The sequence below is a fragment of the Megascapheus bottae genome, chromosome 5 (assembly GCF_031878675.1).
Source record: "Megascapheus bottae isolate mThoBot1 chromosome 5, mThoBot2.hap1, whole genome shotgun sequence".
Lineage (NCBI taxonomy): Eukaryota > Metazoa > Chordata > Mammalia > Rodentia > Geomyidae > Megascapheus > Megascapheus bottae.
The window spans coordinates 10,345,989-10,368,338 of NC_143513.1; the positions used below are offsets into that span (position 1 = coordinate 10,345,989).

The window sequence follows — 22,350 nt, forward strand, 5'->3', positions numbered from 1 at the left end:
AATGGATGCTAATGAACATCTCAGGCTACATATCTAAGTCATGTGAAGCAGCTGCAAGCTCCCCACAACCATTGGAGGAATGGTAGGGAGGTTGTGAGCATACACAGCTCCAACAATCCACAATTAGAGGAAGATGGGAGGAGGACACCATAGAAAACCAATACCAGAGTTCTACCTTCATCATATTCCCTTCCTGTTACACAGATCAACAATTTTTATCATTTCCTAAAAAATAAAAGAGATCAATGTAACTGTAGCCTCGCTATATATTACCCCAACAAATAAAAAAAAGAGAGAAAGAAAGGAAAGAGCTGGGTGTGGTGGCTCACACCTGTAATTTTAGCTACTCAGGAGGCTGAGATCTGAGGATCAAGGTTCAAAGCCAGCCTGGCCAGAAAAGGACATGAGACTTTTATCTCCAACCCCTAGAAAACAGGAAGTGGGGCTTGGCTCAAGGGTAGGGTGGTAGCCTTGAGCTGAAGAGCTCAGGGACAGTGCCCAGGCCAAGTTCAAGCTCCATTACCCACAGGAAAAAAAAAAAAAAGAAAGAAGAAAACAGAAGAATGACTTGCTTGAAAAAACAAGTCCTAACTTATTATACAGGAAAAAAATAAACAAAAGAGATCAGAAAAAAGATAAAGACTAAAATAATAGCTACTAGCTACCAGGGTAAATATCCTAGCAATGACAATGTGTTTGGGATATCAGAGAAAGGCTGCTACTTGAACTCATCACACACTCAAGACAGCAAAGGAAAAGAGGGAAGTAGAGATAGCTCCTGGAAACAACCAAACAGGGGATGGGAGGGGGGACAGGAGAGTGCTAACTCAGGAAGCAGAGAAGATTCGGCTAAGGCACCTCTCTCACTCCATAACAAGATGCTGGCATCCATGTACTACTATGACTCAACCTCACACTGGTCAAGCAGCATGATCCCCAAGTTAAACACCAGCCAGGGAATGTGAGCATTCTACTCACCAGGTGTATGCGAGTCAAGAAACTAAACGAAACTGCAGCAGAGAAGACTAAGGCCAAGTCATCCAGCAAGGCTGCCATAGCCCTGGATAAACTCTCCACCTCACAGTCCTTCCCAGAACTCCACATACAGGTAACAAGCTGAGATAGGGGACAATATTCAGCCCTAAATCTGTAAGTCAAGGAGGAAAACAGCTCTTCGCTGATGGGATGAAAGAAGACAAAAGGAAAGTTCACCATGATCCTTAAAAGCACACTGGCCCCAACATGGTTGGCAAAGGTAAGCCTGAGCAAGCTAAACAGATTGGCCTAGCAAATTCACAAAGGCAATGCAGAAAAAATGGCAAGGAGAGATGAACAGAAGCAGACAATATTGAAAAGACAGATGGAAGAAAAAACAGACCAAAGCCATAAAGTTCTCTGAGGGGGCCAGGAGTGTGGCCTAATGGTAGAGTGTTTGCCTGGCATGCACTAGGTTCAATTCCTCAGTACCACATACACAGAAAAGCCAGAAGTGGTGCTGTGACTCAAGTGGTAGAGTGCTAGCCTTGGGAAAGCACAAAGGACAGTGCCCAAGACCTGAGCTCAAGCCCCAGGACTAGCAAAAGCCAACCAAGCAAGCAAGCTAGCTGTCTGAAAACAGCTCACACTGTTAGGCAATTTAATGAGAAACAAAACAAGCACAAAAAGTAATAAGGGAGGCCAGACACTGGTGGCTCACACCTGTTATCCTAGCTACTCAGGAGGCTGAGATCTGAGGATAGCAGTTCAAAGATCTTATCTCCAATTAGCCATCCAAAAACCAGAAGTGAAGTGATGGCTCCAATAAGCAGAGTGATAGCCTAGAGCAAAAGAATTAAGAGACAGCACCCAGGCACTAGTTCAAACCCTACAACCAACAACAACAACAAATAGGTTGGTGGATACATATATACATCATAGATGACAGGTGGCTTTGAAAACATTTAGTTGAACTGAATCATGAAGAATCTCTCAATTAGAACTACCATTGAGAGCAATTTCACTCCCTTGGGTGGCCAGAGAAGGTCAGATCCATCCTAGACATAGTGCATGTTTGAACTGCTTGGCTCTGCTCTCTCCAACCCACTGCCTTCTCCAGCATTCTCAATCCATATTACCTTCCTCTCCTGACAAATCTGAAGCACCACCCAGAGAAGGGAGAAGGGAGAGGGGAGAAAAGAAACCAAATCGAAGGTAAAACTTATTTCATTCTACTATGTGAATGCTACACAGCTGGGTGAAAGGTGAGTTGTACATACTGTCTTTTATAACCATTGCACCACTGAGTTAAAGGTGGCCCACAATCACTGCCTGTATTGTTATGTGTCCAAGCAGACTAACTCAAGCTGGCAGACTTCTGCAAGAACTGCTTTAAATGTAGTTCTAACAGGCACATTCTTAGCCATTCAGAGTCTCCCCACCTTTGCATTCCCCAAAACGTCCAGCAGTATCTGAGAATCACAAATAAGGCAACCTCTGAGACCACTGGTGGCTGCAAGTGGCATATTTTGTTTTGAGCACCATTGCCTATATAAGTAACTCCACTCTGACCCCTCCCCTGAAAGGGCCTTCAGCATGCCTCTGACAGGCACCTTGTCAAGACATCAGCCTGTACCCAGATCTGATATCCTCACCATTACCCAGAGCAAAAGAAATGACATGAAGTCTCCCTAGGCAGCTCAGGCTGGCCTGGAATTCGTAATCCTCCTGCCTTAGACTCCTGAATACCAGAGTTACAGGCATGCACCACCACATCCAGCTAAAATATCTTGCCAGTAGCCAGATACATTACATAGACTACATGTAGGATCTTATTTTATCAAGCTGTGTGAATACAGTTGACCTTTGATTAATACCATTTTTCTTTATTCTACTGCCAGCTTTCTATCAGCCAGTATTAATGCTCTCTCTGCTCAAATTCTATTTTGAAATGGGAAGTTTATCTTATCTAGGCAAAATACCATGTTAACAACATTGGATGTTCTAGTAACATAAAAAATAAAAATAAAACAAAATCAACCAAAAATCTAGCTGAAATATCATCTTGTTCCTTGGTTTAAAAACAAGAAGACATCAACCTACTAAATCCTATCATTTTCTTTTTGTTTTTCTTTTCTTTATTTCTTTTTGGTTTGGTTTAAAATTGGTTTGGTTTTCTGGAGACAGGGTTTCATTATGGACCCTAGGCTAGCCTCAAACTCAAGATCCTCCTGCATCCCACTTCCCAAGTGCTAGGATTACACACAAGATCTAAGTTTTTCTCCCCTCCACTCTTTTTTATTTTGTGCCAGTACTGAGCCTTGAATTCAGAGCCTGGGCACAAGATTGTTAGTTTTTTTCATTTAAGAGTAGCATTCTACTACTTGAGCAGCAACTCCACTTCTTGTTTCTGCTGGTTAATTAGAGATAAAAGTCTCTTGAATTTGCCAGGCTCTGAACCTCAATGCTAATGTCTCTGCCTCCTAAGTAGCTGGAAATTACAAGCAGTGTAGTCAATAATACACGTTGTGTGTATGTACACTTTAATTTTAAACTTCAGTTTTATAAGCTGGGCATTGATAGCTGTATAGTTTTATAAGCTGGGCACTGATGCCTGTAATCCTGGCAACTCAGAGGCTGAGATCTGAGAACACGGTTCGAAGCCAGTTCAGGCAGAAAAGCCCCACCCCCCCGCCCTGTGAGATTCTTATTTCCAATTAACCACTCAAAATCCAGAGTGGCCCTTGTGGCTCAAGTGGTAGAGCGATAGCCTTGAGCACAAAGAAGCTCAGGAACAGTGCCCAGGCCCTAGGCTCAAACTCCACAACAGACAAAAATAAAAATAAAAATAAAATCAGGCACTGGTGCCTTATGCCAATAATCCTAGCTACTCAAAAGGCTAAGAACTGAAGATCACAGTTCAAAGCCAGCCCAGGCACAAAAGTCTGTGAGACTCTTATCTCTAATTAATCACCAGAAAATTGCAAGTGGCACTGGGGCTCAAGTGATAAAGTGATAGCCATTGCGCCCAGACCCAGAGCTCAAGTCCCCACAACCAAAATTAATTAATTAATTAATTAAAATAAAAAATAATTAAAGTAATTAAATAAAATAAAAATAAGGGCCTAGTGGTAGAGTGTTCACCTAACATGCATGAAGCCCTGTATTTGATTCCTCAGTACCACATACACAGAAAAATCTGAAAGTGGTATTGTGGCTCAAGTGGTTCAAGTGGTAGAGTACTAGCCTTGAAAAAGCCCAAGGTCAGTGCCCAGGCCCTGAGTTCAAGACTCAGGACTGGTAAATAAACAAACTCCATTTTCTTGACTTTATTTACAAACTAAAGCATCAACAAAACAGATGACACTGAAAACATAAATGACCCATAAACGGCTTTTTGTACCTCATGTATGAAGAATAAAAGTTATACACTTGAATTTATCTATTGCAATCTCCATTCCTTTCTGACAGAAAAGTGTTTTTCTAAACTAGGAAAGGAGGGTCATTTAGGGGAACCCCAAGAAAGGAGGTGAACAACACAGGCCTGGGGGAGCCCCTACTCCTCTATTTGCTCCATTTATCTTCGGCACACTTTCTGACCCATAGAGCACATAGAAGGGGGCTAGTGGGGGACAGCACATGGCAGGGGGACAGATTCCTGACATACTGTCAGGAATTCAGATATACAAGAGACAGGAGCTGCACTTGAATGGTGTTCTTATGACAAAATCCATGTGAAAGTTTAAAGAAAAGCAGACAGAAAATATTTTGATATTATACTCTACGAATTGTTAACTACTGTAATTAATTTTTAAAAGAAACACTCGGTAGGCTGGAAGTATGGTTCGCGTGGCAGAGTGCTTGCCTAGCAAGCACAAATCCTTGACTCCAAACTCCAGTGCCATCAAAATGAATGAATGAAACCATAAATAAGGCTATAAAAAATGAAAAAATAGGGCCGCAAGTTTGATCTAGTGGTAGAATGCTTGCCTAGTATACACGAAGACCCGGGTTCAATTCTTCAGTACCACATACACAGAAAAGCTGGAAATGGTGCTGTGGCTCAAGTGGCAGAGTGCTAGCCTTGAGGAAAAAGCCCAAGGTCAGTGCCCAGGCCTTGAGTTCAAGCCCCAGGACTGGAAAAAAACAATTAAGAAGTAAAATAAATGCTCTGTTTATTTCTTTTAAAGGGAAAAGTATCATTTGAGGTTGAAAATTCCTCCACGAGTAATTTCTTACTATATACCTCACTCACAGGTAGGCCATGCCAACCAAGAAACAAAGCAGGAGAGGACTGCCATCTAGTGGCAACTCACTAGCGCCTGTAGAAACAGATCCACTGTTTTCCCACATCTTTTTAAAGCACTTCTTTAAAGTACCACCAGGTTCTATTTTTACTTGCTTTCTATTTTGAAAAAAAATTTAGAGTTACTCAGATTAACTTTAAGGAAAGTTTCAAATAAAAAGAAATACCTATTCATTCCCAGAAAGGTGCAAATTAAACATGCTATAGACATCAGGCTAGTGAGTAGATATTTTTGAAATGTGCACAGCTTGAGGGTGACTTTTGCACAGCATTGGAGAACTCTTTCATGGTTCTTAACCACTGAGCTTCTTTAGGAGAAAGCTGTACCACCTCACAAGGTCATGAGCTATGGAGGACAGGACAGACTATGTGGCTGTCTCTGCAGTACAACCCAGTTTAGGTACTGTTTCCATATCATACAGTTCATTCTTGTATGGTACACAACTCAACAATTGTAAATTTACAGCATTATGTAACCACACCTAATTTTAGAACAACTTCAGCATTCCAAAAAAGCCACACCACCCATTCATTAGCACTGACACCTGTTCTTCCCAACAACCAACTTTTGCATACAAACTTTTCCTCCTGGGGTGGCTTTAAACCATGATCCTCAGATCTCAGCCTTCTGAGTACTAAGATAACAGGCATAAGCCTCAAGTACCCAGCATAAAAGGTACTTTTAAAATGTAAGGTCTAAAGTAGTGCTATGGCTCAAATGGTAGAGGGCTAACCTTGAGCACAAAGAGGCTCAGGGATAGCACCCACAGTTCAACAGTTCAAGTCCTACAACCAACCAAAAAAAAAAAGAAAGAAAGAAAGAAAGTATAACTGGAGAGCTAATAGAAGAAAAGTCCCACACAGGCACAAAGCTGTCTGTTCATTTCAAAATTAATAACAATCATAGATATTCCTCCCCGTGCTATGATCAAAAGCTTCTCAGTAAAACACAGATGAACAGGAGAAAAGTATTCATATGGATTTAATAAAACTTTTATGTAATATGAGAACCTGCATAGCAAATGAGGACCAGAAGAAAGAATTTAAGCTGTGAATTTTTAGGCTGGGTTAGATGAGAATTGGACAGTCATAGAAAACTGATAGGACAAAGGAAGTTCCTCACTTAAGTGAGGAACCTAGCAAGGCTCACATTCCACATTCTTCTATGTGGCTGTCACCTTCAGGGGCAGACAGAATATTCATCTCACAGGAGAATCTAAGACATGCTTCAAGTATAGAGGTTTAAGCAAGTGTGTGCGCGTGTGTATGTGTGTACACACGTGCACCTGTGTATATATGCATGCATGTCCACATGAATTGAACTCAGGGCCTTGCACATGCTGAGCACACACTCTACCACCAAGCCACATCCCAAGCATCAAAGTGACATATTTTAGGGTATCATAATATCCTGGACCTCATAACATTACTTTGTAAGTCCTTTATAACAAACAGCAAATAAGTTGGTTAACTTCATCTGATAATATTACTACCTTACATATGTAACTGTAACCCATCTATACATCATCCTGGCAATTAAAATTTTTAAAAAACATTAAAAGGTACAATATAATAAATTTATAAATGATACATTACACATAATCTAAAGGATTGTTAATGATGCTACAGGAAAAGAGCTTGCTTTTAATTAACAAACACACTTTGTTTCTCTGCATAACTTCTGGACTCCTGATTTGTAGGCTTTAACAATTTACATTTTGGAATTTGCAAAGGAAAAGCAATTTGAAAACAGCTAACTAAGAAAGATAAAGTTCACCAAAAATGTCATCATTTTTTAATGGAACAGTGGAAATCATTGCTACAAAGTGAGGACAAGAGGAGGTACTAATCTCTCCTCTGTATGCCAGCTTTCTCTCTTCACCTTACCTAAGCATTTCTCATACCACACATAGACCTTGGCTAAGAAAAAGAAACATCCAAAGAAGAATATAGCTTCCCTGAGCCCAGACAGTCAGCCCTCCTGTTAGTGGGTTCCATATCAATTCAACCAAGCATTTGGAAAATATTCAGGGAAAAAATTGCTTCTATGCCAAACATGTACAAACTTTTTTTTGTCATTACTCCCTAAGTAATATAGTTAGCAACAATTCTTGCAGCATTTCATTGCATTCAGTATTATGTATAATCTAGAGTTTATCTAGACATGACTTAAAGCACACAAATAAAACTATGTGTGGTAATGCACACCTATAAACCCAGTACTCTGGAAGCAAAGCAGGAAAATTTTAAGTTTAAGACTAGCTTGGCCTCCACAGCCAGATCTTGTCCAAATAAATAAAATAAAGAGATTGATGCATCTAAAGACTTTGGTTTCTAGGAGATAAAAAGATCCCCTGGAATTGAATCCAAGGCCCCAGGACACAAAGAGACAGCTGTACCTGTTGTGAAATCTGAGACAGATACCTCTTTCTCTAGAGTCTATTTCTCAAACTAAAGAGCCAAGGCTTGAAGAGCAGGATCAGTCCCCATCTGTCTTCTCCTCCAGCTGCTCTTGTGCAGAAGCAGCCCACAAGACCCTGTTTAGCAGCACTGAAGATGAGAGACTGGAAGGAGGGGCTCATGATTCCATTGGCCTATATCTGGCAGAGCACACCATCAATGGGAAGGTCAACTGATACAACTGATACAACTCTACCATTGCTAGCTTATAAAAAAAACCCAAGTCTGTTAAAAAAAAAGCATCTAGAAATAAGTCTGTAGACCATATACAGTTATGGATGTTGATTACATGAATATGAATACATCCACTGTTTATTATTTTAGTATTTAGATACAAAGTTTTCACGAAAACTATATAACCTTCCATAGTTTTACATGACCACAATTAAAAACAAATTACCTTTTACACCACCAAATGGTCCATATGTCATACTGCAGGCTGTCCTCTGAAGGTGGTGCTCATACATTAATGTGATCTGATACTGGTTCCCATGCTCCACATTGCCCAAGGTACCTGAGGAGAAATATTATGAAGATTACTTTATCTTTGTTTACACTAACAAACCACTCATTTCTTCTCATTCTCCATACTAATTACAAATTTTTTTAGTGAAATGTAAAATGACAAATCACTAAAACGTTATGAACAATTATCTCACAGTAACACAAAGTTGGCACAGTCAGAACATTTAAATCTCAGCTATATCACAGCATTGATGAAGTACTACCGTGGGAAACATTTATGATCTATATCTATTAGACATGCCTGAGTAAAGTATAATTATTGACCTAACAATAAAGCTCTCCAATTTCAGTACTGAAATAAATGAGGCTAAGTTCCTTGCATTTACAAAAGAGTAAAGAAATGCCTCCGTGTCTAAGAAAAACATCCCAATATTTCAAAGCAATTCATTTTCCTGCACCAACTTTCAAAATATGAAATGTCCTAATATATTATATTGAAACAAAATAGGATGATCCTTGGAGCTTTCCTCAGCAAGTAAATAAGACAATGTGTCTTCTTTGAAGTCAGTCAAGAAGAATTTCCTTCAAAACAGAGAAAAATGTTCTCTCTGCACTTAAAAAAAATCCTATAATTACTTTCTAGTTCATTCTAGAAAGGAAAAGATGTACTCTATTTACTTTACTTACTCTTCAGTGTTAGAATTTTAAGAATAGTTATACTTAGAAAGCTAGATGTGTGTCTCAAGCATGTAATCCTAAGCTCCTTAAAAGGCAGACAGTGGGAGGAGGGTCAATAGAGATTGGGGGATGGGGAGGGAAGAAATAGAAAAGGAGGGAGGAAGAGAGAGACTGCCACTTCTGGCTGTTTTGTTGCTTAACTGGAGATAAGAGTCTAAGGCTGAGGAGCCCAGAGTGTAGCTTAGTGGTTGATTGCTCTCCTTGCATGCACAAAGCCCTGGGTTCGACTCCTCAGTACCCACTTTCTTTTTTTGCCAGTCCTGGGGACTGAACTCAGGGTCTGAGCACTGTCCTTGGGCTTTCCTCCAGGCTAGTGCTCTACCACTTGAGCCACGGGACAACTTCTGGATACTGCTGTGGCTCAAATGGCAGAGTGCTAGCCTTGAGCAAAAAGTATCCAAAGGCAGTGCCCTGAGTTCAAGCCTCACGACTGGCAAAAGGAAAAAAAAAAAAAGAGTCTAAGGCTGGGAGTTTGGCCAAGTGGTATTGGGCTTGCCTAACATGCACAAAGACCCAGGTTCAAGTCCTCAGTACCACATATGTAGAAAAGCCAGAAGTGGTCCTGTGGCTCAAGTGGTAGAGCATTAGCCTGGAGGAAAGCCCAAGGACAGTGCTCAGACCCTGAGTTCAGTCCCCAGGACTGGCAAAAAAGAAAGAATATAAGGGTTTCATGCATTTGTCTGCCTGGGTATCTTAGAATTAAGACTCTCAGATCTCAGCCTCCTTGAATATTTTCCATAGAGCTTGGTTAAATCTAATAATGCAGAACCAGGAAGGCTGACTGTCTAGGCTCAGGGAAGCTGTTTTCTTTCTCCCTTGGGTGTAAGCAAGTTCCCTTCTATGGCCTGTGGAATCCCATAAGTAAAACCACTGGAATGGTCAAGAATAAAGGAACTGGAGCTGGGAAGAGTGCTGCATGCCTGTAATCCCAGCACTTGGGAAATGGAGGCAGGAGAATCATGTAACTCACATGTAGTGAGTTCCAAGCCAGCCTGGGACTATATCATGAAAAATCTGTCCCAAAGAAATACATCCGTGACATCAGGTAACCTATGCAACCTTTTTGCTTACTTTGCTCTATCATTAGGAGGAGCAATATCCTTGCCAAGAAGCCAAGGGCAGTGTGTTCACAGGTAAAATAGCACCAGTGAGGAGAAAGGGTTAGCAATCTGTCCCCTCATTCACTGAACCAGTGTTTACTGCCTGTCTACCACTACTAGATCGCCTGTTAACTAGGCTGCCTTAGGAAGCAAGTAGCGCTTCTTTTTCCCATTCTACCATTACGTCAAACTTCTGTAAAGCTCACAAGTAGAGCTTTATCCCAAAAAAAGAGACTGCCTAAAACTGTACAGGCTGGGGACAGGAAATATGAATTGTTACTCTGAAAAAAGACAAAAATCAAGTCAAGCTTAAACCAAATACTGGAATGTACTTACAGCAAACTTCAAAAGAAAGTGTAAGGAATAGACTAGATGCTGAGCACTATCAAAACCACAAAAAAAAAGTCCACTGGTGTTGAGTTAAAATATATTCAATAACCAAAACAAATACAGTTACTTCTTTTAGCATTTGTAGAAGCCAAAATGCTAACACAGACGACAATCAACTATACTTGGATCGACAGGGCCATGTCACAAGATGAAACTGATAAGCCTGAGATAAGTGCTTGAGGTCAATGTAAGTAAAGGCAAGTAAAAAGTCAAGTATTAGAACCACAAAGAGAAAGCCCTCTAGGTTGACCAAAGAAAATGCCCTTCCAACCACTATGAACATTTCTTTTTATTATTATTATTAAAGAATTTATTAACATTGATTTTTACATTATATTTCAAATGATGTGTTTAACAAACAAGTATTCAAGAAGGGAATCTCTATATACAATCACTGGCACTTAGATTTTAGAACATAATTAAAATTAGGCTGAGGGTTTGTATGTCATAGATACATATTAAGCTATGTAATAAAACATTATGTCTATAGACACATAGATTTTTATGTCTATGTAGTTGTGTTTATATTTCCAATACTATGTCCCACTATGAACACTTCTTAAGACTCAAGGGCCCCAAATAACCCAGAAGTGTCCTCTATCATTAGTCACAGTCAACCCTGGACACAACCTTGAGAATAAGGAGATGACAAGAATCCCTCTGCCAGAAAAATAAGATGCAAGAAATAGTAGCCCAAGAACCTTCAGTATCCTGAAAAGAGTAATGGATGATGGGAAAATGCTAACCAAATGAGTGTTTTGGGTTCTATTTTTAAGAGATTCTCTACTCTTGGTGAGCACTGGTGGCTCACGACTATAATCTTAACTGCTCAGGAGGCTGACGTCTGAGGACTGTAGCCAAGGTAGACAAATTCATAACTTTCATCTCCAGTTAATTAGCAATAAAGCCAGAAGCAGAGGTATGACTCAAATGATGTAATGAAAATCTTGAGCAAAAATGCTAAGCAAGAGTGCAATGCACTGAGTTTAAGCCACAGCACCAATACATATATACAAAAGGTAATATTTTTTCTTCCTGTGAGAAATCTACTTACTAATACAAATTCCAGAAAAAAAATATTTTTTACCTGAGACAGCATAGACGCAAAGTTTTCTAGAATGTAATACAGCCAAATGAAGCATTTCTGTGCCTCTGAAAAATGAGAAATTTTCAAGTTTTTAAATATTATTCATATTTAACCAGTTATAAAATAATTTCAAAACATCTCATAAGTATAACATAAAACAAGTACTAAATATTCTAAACTGAAAAATAAATGCAACAACAATCTGACAATCTGAGAAACATGAAGGCTCAAACACTGCCTCACCAAGTATAAACCTGTAACCCAGAGGAGTCTGAGGCAGGAGAGTAACAAGTTTGAGTCCAGCCTACACTACAGAGTGAGATCCTCTCTGGACAGAAAAGTGGAAAGGAAGATAGGACACCCATCAACATTTACCTCACCCCTTACAAGTGATCACAAAGATGAGAACAGTGCATATGGACCACCCTACAAGAAGAAAGGAAAAAAAAAGAATAAGGCAGGGGAGAGGGGGGAGGGAAGGGAAAGGAAGGAAAGGAAAGGGGAGGAGAAACTGCAAGCCAGAATTGGTTCATGAGTGTTCTCAGCTCTCCTACAATAACAAACTACAAATTCTATTCCTGGCTCATTGACTTTGTGCAAGTCAATTTATTTCCCTGAGTCTATTTCACCTTCTGGAAAATTAAAAGGTTTCAAGTAAACAAAATAATGAGAAAGTACCTTGTAAAGTATAATGTGCCATAAATGTGAATCATTATTAATAAATGGCATATATAACTTTCAGAACTAAAAGTTTATTAAAAGAGTTGAAAATATTTCAGTTTGGACTAAATCTCAAATAGGAATAAAATATAGTATTCCCGGTACATTTGCCAGCCATGTCAAGTGGTTTCCAGAGACAGGAGCAAGGCATTCTAGGAGTCCAAGGGTCAAGAGAATGGCCATTAATGAGAAGAGGTGCAAATGGCTGTGATTAATGGGAGACTGGGGCCAGACTAATGGAGGTGGCTACTACTTGGTTCTGGGCTTGTGTCCAGATCTCCACATTTTTCAAGAAAAGCCAGAAGAAAGCTGAGATGTTGAGTAAAAACTCCTGGTTCTTCAATGTTGGCAGCTCTTTTCAATTTAAATCACTTCAGGGCCCCATGTGCAAGCAGACCTCCAGACCTCCAGTGTGCAATCTGTGAAACTCTCTTTGAAACTACAAAGACTACAATTAAAGTCTGAGAACCTGGACGGCAATTACCCCACTCTATGTGGGATCATTTAGATTTAGAGAGCATTTGTGTCTCATTACAAAATAAGACATGTATTAAGTCATAACTAGAAAACATTGTTACAATCAGTAGAAAATCCCTATTGTTCCTTAGGTACCGGAAAATACAAATTACAAATGCTTCATGAAACTGATAATGCCTTCAGTTTTTTGTTTTTGTTTTTTGTGGGCACTATCCCTGAGCTCTTCAGCTCAAGGCTGCTGCCCTACCCGTGGGCTTGAACATTGTCCCTGAGCTCTTCAGCTTAAGTCTCTTACCCTATCCTTGAGCCAAGCCCCACTTCCCATTTTCTAGAGGTTAACTGGAGATGAGAGTCTCAAGTACTTTCGTGCTCATGCTCGTGCTAGGGCTGGCTTTTGAACCTTGATCCTCAGATCTCAGCCTCCTGGAGGATTACAGGCGTGAGCCATCCACCCAGCTTCAGTTCATTTTTATATGTACTAGATAATGTACTAGACAGGCAAAGCAATTTTCCTGTCATGCTCACAAAACAGCATAATTGTCATTGAAAGACAGTGAGGTGTGGGGTCACAGAGACCTGAGTGTAAAGCTTGCTGTGTAACCTGGCTCTGAGTCCAGCACCCTCCTCTAAACACAGATATCATTACAGAGACTGTGTGTGTAGAAGCCAAAAACAGCATCCACACATAGTGTTCACCCTCACAACAGAGATCACAAAGGTGAGAACAGGATGACTGCCCCACCAGAATGCAGGTAAGGTGACACACACCTGTCATCCCAGCACCTGGACAGGGATGAGTCAGGAGGATTCAAGCTTGGAGCCACCTAATCTATATAGTGACATTGTCTCAAAAATATAAAACAAAATAAATGAAAAATAATACAATAAATAAAAGTAAAATTAAAAGGCACAAATGTGTTCTATACCTGGATGGCAGTAACTACTCAGGAGGCTGAGATCTTGATTCAAAGCTAGCAGAGAAAGACAAATCTAGAGGCTCTTATTTCCAATTACCAGCAAAAAGCAGGAAATGAGAGTATGACTCAAGTGGGAGAACACTCATCTTGAGTATAAAAGCTAAACAAGAGCAAGACACCCTGTATCCTAGTACAGAACCTTAGACCCAGTACCCTAGTACAGGCACAATAAATAAATAAACAAACAAACAAACACAAGCTTTTGGGGTGTACCAGCACACACCTGTAATTCTAACCCTCTGGAGACTAAAGCAAGAGAATCAAGAGTTCTAAGCCAGAATGGGCATGGGCTATACACAGTAAGATACATACCAGTTAGACTATAGGTCAAGACAGTGTCTCAAAAATAAAAAGAAAACTTAAAAAAAAAAAAAAAGAAAACAGGCACCATAGCCAGCCTGGGCAGGAAAGGCTGTGAGATTCTCATCTCTAATTAACCACCAGAAAACAGAAGGTGGTACTGTGACTCCATGTGGTAAAGCACTAGCCTTCAGCAAAAACGTTCAGGTACAGCAGCACCCAGGCCCTGAGTTCAAGTCCCACAACTGACCAAAAAAAACAAAAAAAGAAAAGAAATTTAACATTCTATTCACTTTAAGAAAACTCATGTAATGTCAAGAGGTAGAGGCTGAAGGATTCTGAGTTTGAGTCTGGCATGGGAACATAGCAAGGTCTAGTCCCTAAAGGTGGCAGTTACAGTGGTACATACTTGTAAATCAAGCTATCCAGAAAGTGTAGGTAAGAGGTTCAGGGTCTATGGCCCAGCTATGGCAAAAGCAAAACTCTGTATGTAGAAAATAGGGCTGGGTATGGTTCAACTTCTACAATTCATACCTTAGTAACAACACAATATGAAGTATAAAAAATATAGACATTTTGGATTCTGTCACATGAGCATTCCATACACACTGACTGCTATGTGTGTAGAAATTGGTACAGTTTTAGGTAGAATAAGATTTTATTGTTATTATTATTCTATAATTATAATATTATGTAGTTGTACAAAGGAGTTGCCTTCTACAACTCAGGTTATAAATGCTAAGCATCTTAGTATTTAAGACATTTTTTATAGTAATGAACCTGAAGGTACCTGGCATATGATTTTGAAACAAATTTGTAGCATGGAGTAGATTAAGTTTGTAGACTGAACTGACTTCTTTCAAGTCAGGACTCTCTACCCCAAATAAAGAATAGATTTTTTAAACTTCAAAATCCAAACCAAAAAACAATAGCCATTGTAACCTTGTCTAATAAACCGACACCATCAGAAGTTAGACAATTTGCTCTTTGTTGTCATTGTTTGGGGGTTTTTTTGTTTGTTTGTTTGTTTGTTTGATTTTGGGTTTTTTGGTGCCAGTACTGGGGCTGGAACTCAAGGCCTCAAGCTTGAGTGAAGAGCCTCAAGCTCTTTCTCTGCTTATTCGTTCAAAGCTGTGTTCTACCATTGGAGCCATACCTCTACCCCACCTTTTTGCTATTCACTGGAGATCAAGTCTCACAGACTTTTCTGCCTACTATGGCTTCAAACCTCAATCCTCAGATGTCAGCCTCCTCAGTAAATAGGATTTCAGATGTCAGCCACTAGCACCCTGACTACAATATGTTCTCTAAGTAAGTAAATACTGGGTAGATCTTTATTTAGTTATCTTTTTAAAGCTCCTTTCTTTTCCATTAAACCTCTAATATGCCAGGCATCTTCAGGTCCATTACTATTTTTAAAAGTCTTAAATTCTAAGGTACATAGCACTCACAACCTGAATTATAGAAATGTAACCCCTTTGTACAACTACATAATATTATAATTACAGAATAATAATAATAATGTCTTATTCTACCTAAAAATGTACCAATTTCTACACACATAGCAGTCAGTGTGTATGGAATGCCTATGTGACAAGATCCCAAATGTCTATATAACTCATGGGAAATGCTGTTTGAAGAGTCACAGGTGACACCTGAGAAATGGCAGACCCTCTGATTAAAACAGGACACTGGAATTAGTGAACTATACTTACGAAACAAACTTCCCGACTTCCACCTGAAGTATGGGCTCTCGGAGATGCACTTCCAGGAGCAAGTCCTCAGGCTGAGCACCGTCTCCCATTTTCACAGGATGGGGGTTAAAGATTCTTAGGTATCCCATAAAGCTACCAACAATTATTTTATCTGTAGAGAGATTTTTTTAAAGATAAGAATATACAGACATTAGCTAATATCTTTTGGAATCAAAAGATGTTAATCTGCAAGATAAATATAAATTTAAAAAGAATCCAGTCTTCCTTTACATACAAAGGCCACTCTGCTAACAGGAGATGACCTTAGCTGAGCCAGACACAAGTGTCTAATACCTATAATCCTAGCTACACAGGAAACTGATCATGGTTCAAAGCCAGCCCAGGCAGAAAAGTCTGTGAAACTTTAGTCTCCAGTAAGCTTCTCTCAAAAAAGCCAGAAGTAACTGGGCGCAGTGGCTCATGGCTGTAATCCTTGCTGCTCAGGAGGCTGAAATCTGAGGATCATGGTTCAAAGCCAGCCTGGGCACTAAAGACCATGAGACTCTTACCTTCAATTAACCATTAGAAAACTAGAAGTGGAGCTGTTGCTCAAGGGGTAGGGCAGTAACATTGAGCTGAAGAGCTCAGGGACAGCGCCCAGACCCAGAGTTCAAGCCCCAAAACCAACAACAACAACAAAAAAGGAAACCCAAAAGTAGAGCTGTAAATCAAGTGGTTGAGCACTAGCCATTAGCAAAGGCAGCTTAAGGACAGTACCCAGACCCTGAGGTTCAAGCCCTAGGACTGCCACAAAAAAAAAAAAAAAAAAGCCTTATATCACCAGCAATTTCCAGCTCACTAACATAGTATATTTTCCCCAAAATCTCAATTAGATCACCTAGCAATTTCACTCAATCACAGCAAGCCCTTTAATCTAGTAGAATCCTGTGAACTGACCTCACCACTGTGCTAACTCTCCTACTGGTGGGGGCTGCAGGAAGCATTGCATTAGAAAAGCCTGGACGCTTCCCTGGACTACCCTGATTTACAGTGTATAGTCCTGAATAAGGAGGGAATCACGATACACGTCCTCTAGGCAAGCATTCTCAGGGCTAATCTCACACAGCTACGCATGTGATGTTATTTAGAAAGAGGGTTTGGCAGAAATAAACAAGCTACAGTGAGTGAGGACACAGTCTGTAATAATGCCCTTTGAGATCATCTTAGTAGGAAAGCCAAGGAAGCCAGGCATGATGGCATATGCCTATAATTCTAGCACTTGGAAGATAGAGTTTCGGGTTAGCCTGGGCTATGTCATGAGTTCAATGGCAGCCTTGGTGAAATAGTGAGAATACCCCCCCCCAAAAAAAAGACAGAGAAAGATGATGTCCATTTGACAGAGAATGGAGTTATAGCGAAGAGTGTTTAGGTCTACAGCAGCTAAAGGAAGCAAGTTGCCTGGAGGCTGCAAAAGGACGATGGTCCTGCCCTGATTCCAGAACTTTAGTTTCTAAAACTGTGAGGGAACACATTTGGTTGTTATAAGCCACGTAAATGTGTAGTATCTTTTACAGTACTAGGAAGCTCATTTCCTGACAGCTGTGGATGATGCAGGCAATGGCCCAGGTAGTTCTCAGTGACTTCCTCTCACATCTGCATAATAACCTGACAAGCAAGGGACTCCTGTGGGGACCTCAGCACTACTGTGGTGAAGGAGGACCCATGGCAGTCTGGTCAAGTCCACATGTTCCTATCCCCAGCAAGATGATCTCTGCTTGCATCTGAGGAAGTGACCTCACTCTCATTCCAAGTCCTTCCTACTTTAAATTTATCATAGTTTCCATTTACCTATGCCCCTCCCCCCCAAAAAAAACAGCAATCTACTACAGAAATGAACACCAGAGAATAACCTAGGCACGACACAAATGCCCCTTCAAATGAGATATGTGGGATTGCTTTTGGAGCTCAATCAGAGCACAAAGCAATACTTGTGTCATATTCTATACTGTATTAAGTGGCACTGTACAAGTAACAGAGCAATTCGTTAGTTATCACCTCAAGTTGTTGGAGACTTGTGTCCACTGGAGGTAAAACGCTATAGAAGATAGACAGGGGCCGGGAGTTTGGCCTAGTGGTAGAGTGCTTGCCTAGCATGCACGAAGACCCGGGTTCAATTCCTCAGTACTCCACATACACAGCAAAAAGCTGGAAGTGGTGCTGAGGCTCAAGTGGTAGAGCTCTAGCCTTGAGAAAGTCCAAGGACAGTGCTCAAGCCCTGAGCCCAAGCCCAGGACTGGCAAAAAAAAAAAAGAAGATAGACAGCTACTGACCACTAGAGCAAGATAAAGGAGCACATCTAAAATGTTAGATTCCCTAACACCATCAGTATTAATTATCCTACATTAGAGTTTCTCAAAGTACAGGACTTGGGTGTAGTGACACACTCTTATTATCTAGCTACTCAGGTAGGGATGAGGAAGACTGCAGTTCAAAGCTAGCCCAAACAAAAAGTCCACAAGACTCCATCTCAACAAACAAGCTGAGCATGGCATAGTTCAAGTTCACACCTGTAATCTCAACTGTATAAGATGTATAGGTGAGTATGATCGTGGTCCAAGGCTAACTCCAGAAAAAAGTGCAAAATCCTATCCCAAAATTAAGTAAAGCACAAAGGGCTTTAGTGGTAGAGTGTCTGCCTAGCAAGCACAACACCCTCACTCAAAACCAGTATTGCTCCCCAAAAAGGGAGAAAAGGGGGAGGTGACAGAAAAAAAGAAGAAGAGATAATGCAGCTACATAGCCCTTGCCACTCTACTATGCACAGAGAATACAAGTTTACCAGACCTTGTATGTCTGGAACAGACAACCTTCTTCATCTGTTGGGGTTTTTAGTCCTAGGTCCCTCCCGACCCTCAGGAGGGATAGGGAGAACATGCCCCGACCAGGACGAGTGGAGAAAGGAGAGGGCCCACTGACCGCCCGCACTCAGCCCTCCCTTGCCAGAGGACAATCAGACATGTCAGGGAGACCGTCAAGTTTGAGGAAGTACATTCAGCTAATATAGGGTGCAGGAGCCTATCAGCACAAAGGTGGGCAGGGCGGGGGAGGTCCACGTGTTTACTCTCACTATAGGGCTCAGCAGAGAGTGATAAAGCAATAACACATGCCCAATGGTAATAAAGTCTCAGCAGAAAGTGATTCACAATACTGACGATATAGCTCAAAGGTAGGCATGGTGTTCATACATGACAGCTCATTTCTTTGTGTGGTTATCTTACTCAGTGATGCAGATTCATGGGCCAGCCTGACCCTGCACTCGGCTCCCAACATTCATCTACAAGAGTCACCCCAGGATGTGACAATGAGGGGTCCAGGCTTTAGGAAATACTGATCACAGTTTTTGTCTACATAAACACATACATGTAATGATTTCTGTATAGCACTGCTCCCAGCTAGCCACAAACTGAGAGAGATATCCCAGCATATCAGTAACTCAGAAACAGCTCTTCTAGGAATACATGAGTAAATAGTCAATAAATCAGACATAGTTTCCAATCAGGTTAAGCTTTAGACAGTTTTGGCGGAAGTGGACTTGATATTGTTATGGCAAGTGTTTGTATGGAATGGCTCTTCACCCAGATTGGCCATATTTACCCGGATTCAAGCCTAGATTGGCCTTGAAGTCACAATCCTCCTGACTCAGCAGTCTAAATGCTAGGTTACAGGCTAGACCACTACACAGTTGTGACATCACTTCATGTGCTGCATAAGGGGAACAAACTATGAGCAATAAAAGTTGGGCAGAAGCAGGTGTAACCATCTTTGAAGTTCACCCTGTGAACAAAAGACCTTCTTATCTCCTCCTCAGATTTCCCTCAGAAATAATTTAGAAGAGCCATTCGATGGCTCACACCTATAACCCTAGCTACTCTGGAGGCTGAGATCTGAGGATTAACGTTCAAAGCCAGTCAGGGCACAAAAGAACCTGAGACTCTCATGTCTAATTAACCTCTAGGAAATGGAAGTGGGGCTTGGCTCAAGGGTAGGGCAGTAGCCTTGAGCTGAAGAGCACAGGCTGAGTTTAAACCCAATGACTCACAAAAAAAAAAAAAAAGAATTTAGAATATCTGTGTGTAAGACCTATGGCCACCTAGTCTTTCACAAGGGAGCCAAAAAAATAGAATGGAAGAAAGACAGCCTCTTCAACAAGTGGTACTGGTAGAACTGGTTAAGCACCTGCAGAAAACTGAAGTTGAATCCTTCTTTGTCACCCTGCACAAGGATTAACTCCAAATGGATCAAAGATCTCGAGGTAAAAGCAGATACACTGAAAACTTTACAAGAAGGAATAGGAGATACACTAGGTCTCCTTGGCACAGGTCAAAACTTTCTTAATAAGGACCAAGAATCACAACAAATAAGACAAAGTCTGGACAAGTGGGACTGCATTAAACTGCAGAGCTTCTATATGGCAAAGGACATAGCTAGCAAATTAACTAGAAAGCCTACACAGTGGAAGAAGATCTTCACTAACCATACAACAGACAAAGGTCTCATATCTAAAATATATCAACAGCTCAAAAAATTGAATCACTCTAAAACTAATCTCCAAAGAAACAACCATCCCATTAAAAGATGGGCCAAAGACTTAAAGAGAGTCTTCTCTGAAGAAGAAATAAGAATGGCCTATAGACCCATGAAGAAATGCTCAACATCTCTGACCATAAAAGAAATGCAAATCAGAACAACTCTAAGATTCCACCTCACTCCAGTTAGAATGGCCATGATCAAGAAATCTAATAACAACAGATGCTGGAGGGGATGTAGCCAGGAGGGATCACTACTACACTGTTGGTGGGAGTGCAAACTCATTCAACCACTATGGAAAAACTAAACATAGAGCTCCCCTATGAACCAGCAATGCCACTACTTGGCATTTACCCAACAATCCAGAAACAAGGGCATACTAAATCCACTAGCACAATGATGTTCATTGTAGCACTATTTACCATAGCAAAGATATGGAACCAACCCAGATATCCCTCAGTTGATGAGTGGATCAACAAGATGTGGTATTTATACACAATGGAATTCTATGCTGCTGTCAGAAAGAACAACATTTGTAAGGAAATGGAAAGACTTAGAAAAAAATCATATTAAGTGAAGTAAGCCAGACTCAAAGGAACATAGGCTCAATGGTTTCCCTCATTTGTCATAATCAGTAGAAACCTTGGGCTCTCCTAGCAGCAATTTACAAAAGAACAAAACCTAAATACATAAGGCCATATAGTATGATGCTAAACAAAAGGACCTCTAGGATATGGAAACAAAAGTTATTTAATGAGTAATTGTTGCTCTTAATGTACTATGCTATCTCTCATCTCTTTTGCTGTCCCTTGGTTATCTCATATTGTTACAGTATTTCACCTTGTTATCTGATACTGGATATATGTGTATTTGGTTCTTTGAAATCGGATAGGGAAGGGGGGAAAACAAGATGAGGGGTGGGGGTGGGGGGAGGGAAATGGGGACCAAAACATGAGAAAGGGTATCAATGTATGTGAAGTAATGGACCTTCTATCTGGTAAATGTAATGTAACCCTTCTATTAATTACAATAAAAAATATATGAAAAAAAGAAAAAAAAGGAATATCTGTGTGCAGTTGAAGACTTTATTGGAGCATTGTGTAGGTGTGTGAGTGTGTGCGCACACACGCACACACACCAGTATTAAGACTTGAACTCAGGGGGCCAGGAGTTTGGCCTAGTGGTAGAGTGCTTGCCTAGCATGCACGAATACCTGGGTTCGATTCCTCGGTACCACATACATAGAAAAAAGCTGGAAGTGGTGCTGAGGCTCAAGTGGTAGAGCTCTAGCCTTGAGAAAGTCCAAGGACAGTGCTCAGGCCCTGAGCTCAAGCCCAGGACTGGAAAAAAAAAAAAAAGACTTGAACTCAGAGCCTCAAGCTCTCTTGACTTTTTCTCTTTTTCTACTCAATACCAGTACTCTACCACTTGAGCCAGAGCTCCATGTCCATCTTTTTGTGGTTAACTAGAGATAACAGTCTTAAAGATTTTCTACTCTAGGTCGACTCTGAACTTCAAAGATTTCAGCTCCCTAAATAGGTAGGATTACAGCACCAGTGAGACACTGGCACTCAACTTCTTCTTTACTGATATAATTTATTCTTTTCTACCTTTTCCCCCAGATCCTACTGATGTTATTACAGACAAAAAATAAACAAAATTATAGAGATAATATAGTACTATATGCAGTGAACACAAAAATGATCTTATTTCTTTTTAAAAGGCCAATAATGAGCTGAACAGCAAAATAAAAACTCAAAGTATTTAAAAAAAAATACCAAATTTATATACTAACGGCACAGAACTATAGTGGGTTTTCATTGTTGTTTTGTTTCTTCTTACTATAATGGAAAGAGGGCAGTGAAGTCAGGGCCTGTACTTTCTAGTGCCTTCAGTCCTAGAACTGGTTTAAAAGTCATTTAAGTGTCATTTAAACAAAAGATGATGCAAAGAGGAACAAACAACATAACAAGATAGGATCTGGGTATACATTAGGATATAATAATGAAAGCAATCATTTAACAATTCTTTTGCAAGCATACCTTCATCATGGCATGAATGCCCTCAGATACAA

The 22,350-nt window shown here is 40.4% G+C and overlaps 1 protein-coding gene across 15 annotated transcripts in view; it reads right to left on the reverse strand.

Annotated features, from left to right (window-relative positions):
• Positions 1-22,350, reverse strand: part of Bbs9 (Bardet-Biedl syndrome 9) — a 304,919-nt gene that overhangs the window by 276,815 nt on the left and 5,754 nt on the right. For all 15 annotated transcript variants that reach the window (XR_016535495.1, XM_090332660.1, XM_090332659.1 and 12 more), the window contains 3 exons: positions 15,711-15,861; positions 11,522-11,586; positions 8,142-8,255 (listed from right to left, as the gene is read on the reverse strand). Coding sequence is in view for 14 of the 15 variants with exons in the window: in XM_090332660.1 (XP_090188786.1) it covers positions 8,142-8,255; positions 11,522-11,586; positions 15,711-15,861 (330 nt within the window). In the remaining variant the exon portion in view is untranslated. The remainder of the gene's footprint in view (positions 1-8,141; positions 8,256-11,521; positions 11,587-15,710; positions 15,862-22,350) is intronic.